Source organism: Aegilops tauschii, chromosome 5 (assembly GCF_002575655.3).
Source record: "Aegilops tauschii subsp. strangulata cultivar AL8/78 chromosome 5, Aet v6.0, whole genome shotgun sequence".
Classification (NCBI taxonomy): Eukaryota; Viridiplantae; Streptophyta; class Magnoliopsida; order Poales; family Poaceae; genus Aegilops; species Aegilops tauschii.
This window is the reverse complement of record NC_053039.3, coordinates 268295299-268303340: the sequence shown is the minus strand read 5'-3', so window position 1 is coordinate 268303340 and position 8042 is coordinate 268295299. Positions and strand designations below refer to the sequence as shown.

Genomic DNA, 8042 nt, shown 5'->3' with positions numbered 1-8042 from the left:
GTTGGTAACTGGTGAAGTGGATTGTCACAACGGTGGATCAATACCCCGGCAGTGGCGCATGATGGAGGGCCGACTACAATGGCAGAGGCGATGCCTAAAAGCTACCTTATGCACCAGCCCGGGTCCTCTATTTTTTCAAAACACAGAAACTTTATTCATTTAAAATAGCAATTACATCATTTATGAGGATGAGTACAATTTTATCCAAACACTCCTCAATCCAAACAAAAGTCAAAGAAAATCTAGCCAACATGGGAAGCTCATGAGCTATAGATAGAAAAATCACAAGCAATATAATAACAATCGTCGAGAGCTGCCACTGCAAGAGGAATGCCACCCCAACCAATTAAGAGCTTTGTGAAGATTGTGGTCAACTCTTGTCCATCAATTTGTCAAATTGCTACATAGGAAGAAGGTGCCCTCTCTGTTCCTGAAACTTGATGTGGCCAAGGCCTTTGACTCGCTGGCCTGGCAGTTCCTCATGGAGGTCCTCGCACACCATGGGCTTGGTGTAAGGTGGCCCGTCAATCCTTTCCTCGGCGTCCACTCAAGTCTTGGTGGATGGCCGCCCCGGAGGCAAGATCTGGCGTGCTTGTGGTTTGAGGCAAGGCGTCCCCATGTCACCTATGCTCTTCATTATAGCCATATGGATGTGGTCAACACCATGATCCAGAAGGTCGAGCTTGAGGGTATGTTGGAATCCGTGGCAGACTTGAGCATCAAACACATGCTCTCTTTGTATGCAGGCAATGTTGTCTTATTTGCCTGTCTAGTGGCGCGGGATCTGGTGGTGATCAAGGAGGTCTTTGATATTTTTTGTGAGGCATGTGGTTTGAAAGTTACTCTCCAGAAAAGCTCAATAATTCCAATCAATTGTTCTTAGGAGGTGGTGGAGGAAGTCCTGCCTATTCTTTTGTGGCCATTGGTTTTCTTCCCTTGCAAGTATTTGGGTTTGCTCTTGGCTCCGCGTAATCTAAAAAGGCAGAGCTGCAAGAGCTCATTGATCAAATTGCCAATAAGCTGCAGCTCTTGCAGTGTGTCATGTTGAATGAGGCGGGAAGGATTTTCCTGCTCTATTTGGTTCTGACCACGGCTGCAATTTGTCACATGCGGTCACTGTACCTGCCCCCTTGGCCACTTCACACTCTAGATAAAATCAGAAGAAACTTTCTGTGTAGGGGATCGATGGAGGTGATGTTTGGAAACTTCAAGGTCGCATATGATGTTGTCTTCCGTATGAGAGACCTAGGTGGAATGGGCATCCACAACCTACGCTTGCTCAATGCAGCACTACAGGTGCTAGTCTTGGCTTTCCTAGACCGACCAACAATTCAAGATAGGCCTTGGCAGGGCTGCCGGTGCATGTGGCGTCTGATGTTGCGGTCATGTTCACGTCCTCGACTGTATGCATAATTGGCGATGGTCATATCATGTGCTTATAGTATGATAGGTGGATTGTTAGCGGCAGAGATTGCCTCGGACATTGTCCATGCGGGCTGCTTGTCGCTTGGACTAGTTGCTCAGTGCGCTTGGGGATCCTCCATAACAGGTGGATCGCGCAGATTAAAGGCCCTTTCTCGATGGCCATGATTACCCAATTCTATTTTCTTTGGTTGAGGATTCATAGGCAGGCTAGTGCGATGACGGAGAAGTCGGATGCCTTCTGCTGGATCTAGTCCGAATCTGGCTCCTACTCCACGAAGACTGCTTATCAGGCAATCTTCTATGGCCTCACTTCCATGCCTGGTGTGTTGAAGGTTTGGGGTTCTCGTGCCCCCTTTGAGCTCAGTTTCTTCGTCGGGCTTTCTTGTACAAACAAATGCTAGACCTTTGACCATCTCCTTGCGAGAGGAATGACTCATCAGCCTTGCTGTCCGCCATGCCTTTAGGAGTTAGAGACAATCGCCCATATACTTATCCAGTGTTCCTTCGCCCGGACTGTCTATTTTAGAGTGTTGTAACCCAGGGGTGGGAAGGCTTCACCCCTCCACCCCAGGTAGACATGGTGAACTAGTGGACAACATCTAGTGAGGTTGCGCCCCGGGCTCTCCAGAGCTAAATTTCCTATTATTTTTCACAATACACTCTCTCTGGAAAGATAGAAACTGACAGGCGTTTGACGATATATATAGGTTTCAGTGACCGTGGTGATAGTTGGCATTGATAGTGAATGGCGGTTGTGGCGGCTTGTGTGGTGCCTCAAGCAGGCCAAATGTAGAGGTGTGGGTGTGCGTGAGTAGTTTGTTGTAGCTTTCCCTGTGGACTGGTGTGTGCGTGCGGGGGCCTTTTCCTTCTGGCAGCTCCTTGTAATTGCTTGTACTCCTTCCTTCCTATCTTAACAAAGTGTCGCTATTGCGCAATCCAGAAAAAACTGCCGCCACCACTCCTACAGATCTTCTTGCATTCTACATGGTGTCAATGACCTCCAAATTATGAGTTAATAATGAGCCGATTGCATCAACCGTCACGTCATCAGCGCACCAGTCAATTATCCAATTCCCCCAACAATGAATTTGCCCTTATCGTCCCTTAGGACCGCCACAAGCATGACCCTAAGCAAGTCTTGATCAAAATATTGTTTGGGTTATTCCAATCTTCTTCCTTGACTCATGAAGACCTAGCTCCTCCATTTCTCGAACCACTGTTCCTAAGAATTTATCTATTTTGCTTCAAGCCTATCTATCGTGCATGCACATGTGTGTATGTATGTCTTTGTGTGTGTGTTAGAGAGAGAGAGAGAGAGAGAGAGAGAGATCATATGGGTTCTGAAGATTGCTTTGGTTAAAGATGTTTTGAAGAGTTCTACCAAGTTAATTTGCTTTGCTTGTTACTCTTGGATGGTGTGAGCCTCCTAGAAGGTTATGAGTCACGTAAGGGCCCAAACCACCATATTGTGAAGGACTCAAGAGTTTGTACACTATAAAGAGATCGCCTTATTTGTGGTGCATCTACCGTGAGTGAGGTTTGAACCTTCACGGACGAGGAGTATGATAATGCATACTATCTAAACCTTTGGATACATCGTCGAGCCCCCACGATCGCAACCTCTAAACTAAAACTCTACTTTCTTACAAGTTTCATTTCCTTTTTTTACTTTGGTTAGTTTGCATGTGTACAAGTTTCGTAAGGATCAACCAATCTTGTTCTAAAACTTAATAATCCTAAAACTCTGTGGTAGTGATTATTTTGTAGGATTATTCACACCCTCCAGTCAGTTGCACATCAACCCAAGCCCCCTTTCACCTTTTTCTACCGTCATGGTGCTGACTCACCATGACACCTCTCCTCCTATTGACCTGCCACTCAACTCGACTGGCGTCAATTCGTGTCAATAACACCTTGTCCTTGTGAACCGCCTACTCCCTAGAGGAAGGGGGCAACTTTGATGAACTCTCCCGTGTTAGTAGGGATGCAAACGGGGCGAGATAGCGGGCAATAGCGTACAACATAGCATTAATAACTAATTATTGAGTTTTACGGGATGGAGCGGGATGCCGCTGGCACCCTACCTGTCAGCCATGACGTACCGCTTGCTCTTACTCACCGTCCCTCTTCTCTTCCCACCACCTTTCTCCCATGCCGCTCCTCTCGCCGCTCATCTCGTCTCATCGACCGACGACCTAGCTTGGACCGAATGTGTTGTTTCTAGTTTCTCCTGTTAACCATTGGATTGATGCTCTATAAAAAATATGGAAAGGTAAATAACTAAGGGAGTAGCTACAAAACAGTCACCTGAAATTTAAAGTTATCAGTCGATTTCTGGCTTTCAATCTCAACCGTTTGATCAAGATCCAACATCCGGGCATCATTTTCAACCTCGGCTCTCTTCTTCCTCACCCGATCTCCCCCCCAGCCGCCACCACGGACCACCGGCCGGACCACCAGCCACCACCACCCGCGGCCGGAGGCGCTCCTCCACAGCCTTGCTCTCCCCGGAACCTCCTCCCACTGCCGCGCCGCCGCCGCCCCCGACCATCCCTCTAGCCCCGGGCCTTGCCGGTTTTTTTCTCTTCGGTGAACCTTCACAACTGCCGTGCTGCCTCCCCCACCCCCACCCTAAGATAGATGATGGGGTTCCTCCCCTCCGGTTGTTTCTCCCTTCAACCAAAATCGACTGACCCAAATTCGAAAGTCAGGTGACTGACATGTAGCTATTGTGATTAACTAACCACGTAGGTGGGTACACGCATGGGATTATGCATGTAGAACGTGCAACATGCAACACATTTTTCATACGGGCAGTGCAGTCCTATTATAAATGACAAGTAGTTACACGCATGACATGAATTACAGCTCAGAACACAGCTAGCACATAAATAGAGCATGCAACGTAATTTGTATCCATGTGTCTAAGTAGACACACTGTCACAACTGTCATACCAAATGAGACACTCTGTACCATGCATGTCAGTGCGTACATAGTCCGTCGGATACACATGTATCCGTCTGAGCTCTTGCAACCTGTTTCCATATATTTGTAGCTAGCTTAGCCGTGTGTATATAAATTGACAAACACCGTAGTTTTGTAGAGACCAGTCATCCAGAAGAGCGAGGGCATGAGTCCCCGGAGCAACTCGGCCTTGGTGCCGCCGGTGCCGAAGCCGCAGCAGAAGAAGTGGCGGCAGGAAGAGGAGTCAGGAGGCGGTTGCAGGGGATCTCGGGCCTCCCGGCGTGCGTTGACGAAGAGCGAGGAGGTGCGGAGGTACAGCGCGGTGGAGCGTCGTGAGCGCATCGAGAGATACCGGAGCAAGCGCAAGCGCCGCAACTTCCAAAAGAAGATCACCGTATGTATTTGCTTTCCGATCTCCTGGTTGATTTGCATTCATTCGTTCACTCAGCCATGCATTTCTTTCTGTATTACTACTACTTTGCAGTACGCTTGCCGGAAGGCGCTCGCGGATAGACGGCGGAGGATCAAGGGGCGGTTCGCACACGCCGGAGAGGAAGAACAAAAGGCGTGCCTTGCAGAAACGACAGACCAAGGTTCAAGCAGCATTAGCGGAAGTGCGGTGCCGGAGTGGTGGCCAGCAATGGAGGAGGCGCTGGCCAGGAAGGAGGAAGTGGATGGCATCACTCGCTGGGACCATGAGATGCTCGTCTCATTCCTCGGCCTAAACCTCTGCTGCGCTAGTGACCCTTCCAACCATCCATCCACCTGAACAATGTAATGCAATCAAACGCCGTCTATCCAAGGTCACAAGATTGAGTTCCGAAGTTAAAGAAAAAAAAAGGAGTCGTATCTTGAGTTCTTCATTTTTCCATTTCCATTTTTGAAATGAACTTTTGATCCATCTATGGAAGCTGTAATTTTTTTCCTTTTTGGAGATCCTATGGAAGCTGTAGGAATTGGAACTTCTGGCCAACTCATGGGCCAAATCAAACTTGGGCTATGCATCTCAAATTGTTGTATCTTTGCGGATTAAGAATGTTTACTTTCTCTAGAGAGAGAATATTAATAATGCTTACTGGATGTGGTCCGGCAAAACAAGTTTGGTCCGCGCGTTGTTGCGATGGAGTAGAGTGGAGTGAATGCCAACACTCAACTTCGACCTCATCGGGTAGTTGTCCTCTTTGTGTAGCGACCTAAAGTCCGGTAGGGATCTCCGGTCCGGCGAAACCCTAGTCTTTCAGTGTTTATGCAAGCACTACAATAATGTGGTCTTTCGTGAGGTGATAGCCTCTCCCCAACTGATGTTGCGCCACATTTAAGAGAACTTCCTTACATGGGTCTCTGCAAAGTTGATCTACAACACGGCCTTTGAGGCGCGGGCATGGTGTCGTGTGTGGCGTTGCATACATAGTCGCTTGGTACCTTGCCCTATGTTCCGATAAGCCTCCCATCAATTATCCACAAAAAACTATAAATACCTATTTGGTATACAATTATAACAACATACCTATGGGGAGAAGGGATTTGTGCAGACAGAAAATAGAAAACCACCCAACCGCTCCCGCGTCGCTCCGACGGCGACGGGGGGATCCCTAGCGCGCCGCCGCCTCCCCCCCAAGCTCCTCCATCCCTCTTATTTGTCGCCGCTGGCGTGCTCGGTCTGGCAAAGCTTGGTCGGAGCTGGCTGTTGGGGAACGTAGTAATAATTCAAAATTTTCCTACGTGTCACCAAGATCAATCTAGGAGATACTAGCAATGAGAAAGAGGGAGTGCATCTTCATACCCTTGAAGATCGCTAAGCGGAAGCGTTACAAGAACGCGGTTGATGGAGTCGTACTCCCGGCGATTCAAATCGCGGAAAATCCGATCTAGCGCCGAACGGACGGCGCCTCCGCGTTCAACACACGTACAGCCCGGGGACGTCTCCTCCTTCTTGATCCAGCAAGGGGAGAGGAGAAGTTGAGGGAGAACTCCAGCAGCACGACGGCATGGTGGCGATGGAGCTCGTGGTTCTCCGGCAGAGCTTCGCTAAGCACTACGGAGGAGGAGGAGGAGGAGTTGGAGGAGGAGAGGGCTGCGCCAAGCAAGGGGGTGTGGCTGCCCTCTCTCTCCCTCACTATACATAGGGGGAAGGGGGTGGAGGAGGCGCCCTAGGGTTCCCTAGGGGAGGGGCGGCGGCCACAGGGGAAACCCTAGATGGGTTTGGGCGCCCCCACCCCTAGGAAACTTGCCCCCAAGCCGGGAGGGGCGGCTGCCCTAGGGGAGGCGCCCCCACCTCTCCAGGTTACGTGGGAGGGGTTGGGAGGGGCGCACAGCCCCTTAGTGGGCTGGTGTGCCCCCTCCCCTGGGCCCATAAGGCCCCCCAACGCTTGCCGGGGCCTCCGAAACACCTTTCGGTCACGCTGGCCGTCACCCGGTACTCCCAGAACAATTCCGGGCCCCAATACCCTTCGTCCAATATATTGATCTTCACCTCCGGACCATTCTAGAGTTCCTCGTCACGTCCGGGATCTTATCCGGGACTCCAAACAACCTTCGGTAACCACATACTATTTCCCATAACAACTCTAGCGTCACCGAACCTTAAGTGTGTAGACCCTACGGGTTCGGGAACAATGTAGACATGACCGAGACACCTCTCCGGCCAATAACCAATAGCGGGATCTGGATACCCATATTGGCTCCCACATGTTCCACGATGAACTCATCGGATGAACCACGATGTCGGGGTTTCAATCAATCCCGTATACAATTCCCTTTGTCTATCGGTATGTTACTTGCCCGAGATTCGATCGTCGGTATCCCAATACCTCGTTCAATCTCGTTACCGGCAAGTCTCTTTACTCGTTCCGTAACGCATGATCCCGTGGCTAACTCATTAGTCACATTGAGCTCATTATGATGATGCATTACCGAGTGGGCCCAGAGATACCTCTCCGTCATACGGAGTGACAAATCCCAGTCTCGATTCGTGCCAACCCAATAGACACTTTCGGAGATACCTGTAGTGCACCTTTATAGCCACCCAGTTACGTTGTGACGTTTGGTACACCCAAAGCATTCCTACGGTATCCGGGAGTTGCACAATCTCATGGTCTAAGGAAATGATACTTGACATTAGAAAAGCTCTAGCAAACGAACTACACGATATTGTGCTATGCTTAGGATTGGGTCTTGTCCATCACATCATTCTTCTAATGATGTGATCCCGTTATCAATGACATCCAATGTCCATGGTCAGGAATCCATAACCATCTATTGATCAACGAGCTAGTCAACTAGAGGCTTAGTAGGGACCTGTTGTGGTCTATGTATTCACACATGTATTACGGTTTCCAGTTAATACAATTATAGCATGAACAATAGACAATTATCATGAACAAGAAAATACAATAATAACCATTTATTATTGCCTCTAGGGCATATTTCCAACAGTCTCCCACTTGCACTAGAGTCAATAATCTAGTTTACATCACTATGTGATTGTAATGAATCCAACACCCATGGGGTTTGTTCATATCTCGCTTGTGAGAGAGGTTATTAGTCAACGGGTCTGAACCTTTCAGATCCGTGTGTGCTTTACAAATCTCTATGTCATCTTGTAGATGCAGCTACCACGCGCTACTTGGAGCTATTCCAAATAACTGCTCTA

General features: G+C 49.0%; 1 protein-coding gene across 1 annotated transcript; it reads left to right on the top strand.

The window, feature by feature from the left end:
• The first annotated feature begins 4485 nt into the window (after positions 1 to 4485).
• On the top strand, positions 4486 to 5459 carry LOC109787621 (uncharacterized). The gene is made up of 2 exons (XM_020346153.4): positions 4486 to 4784; positions 4875 to 5459. The coding sequence occupies exons 1-2, from the start codon at positions 4557 to 4559 to the stop codon at positions 5157 to 5159; spliced, it is 513 nt and encodes a 170-aa protein (XP_020201742.1). The 5' UTR covers positions 4486 to 4556; the 3' UTR covers positions 5160 to 5459.
• Positions 5460 to 8042: the final 2583 nt, after the last annotated feature.

Coding starts and splice junctions, on each gene's coding strand:
- LOC109787621 (XM_020346153.4), top strand. CDS start 4,557: ATGAGTCCCCGGAGCAACTCGGCCTTGGTGCCGCCGGTGCCGAAGCCG. Junction 4,785..4,874: donor ACTTCCAAAAGAAGATCACC/GTATGTATTTGC, acceptor ACTACTTTGCAG/TACGCTTGCCGGAAGGCGCT.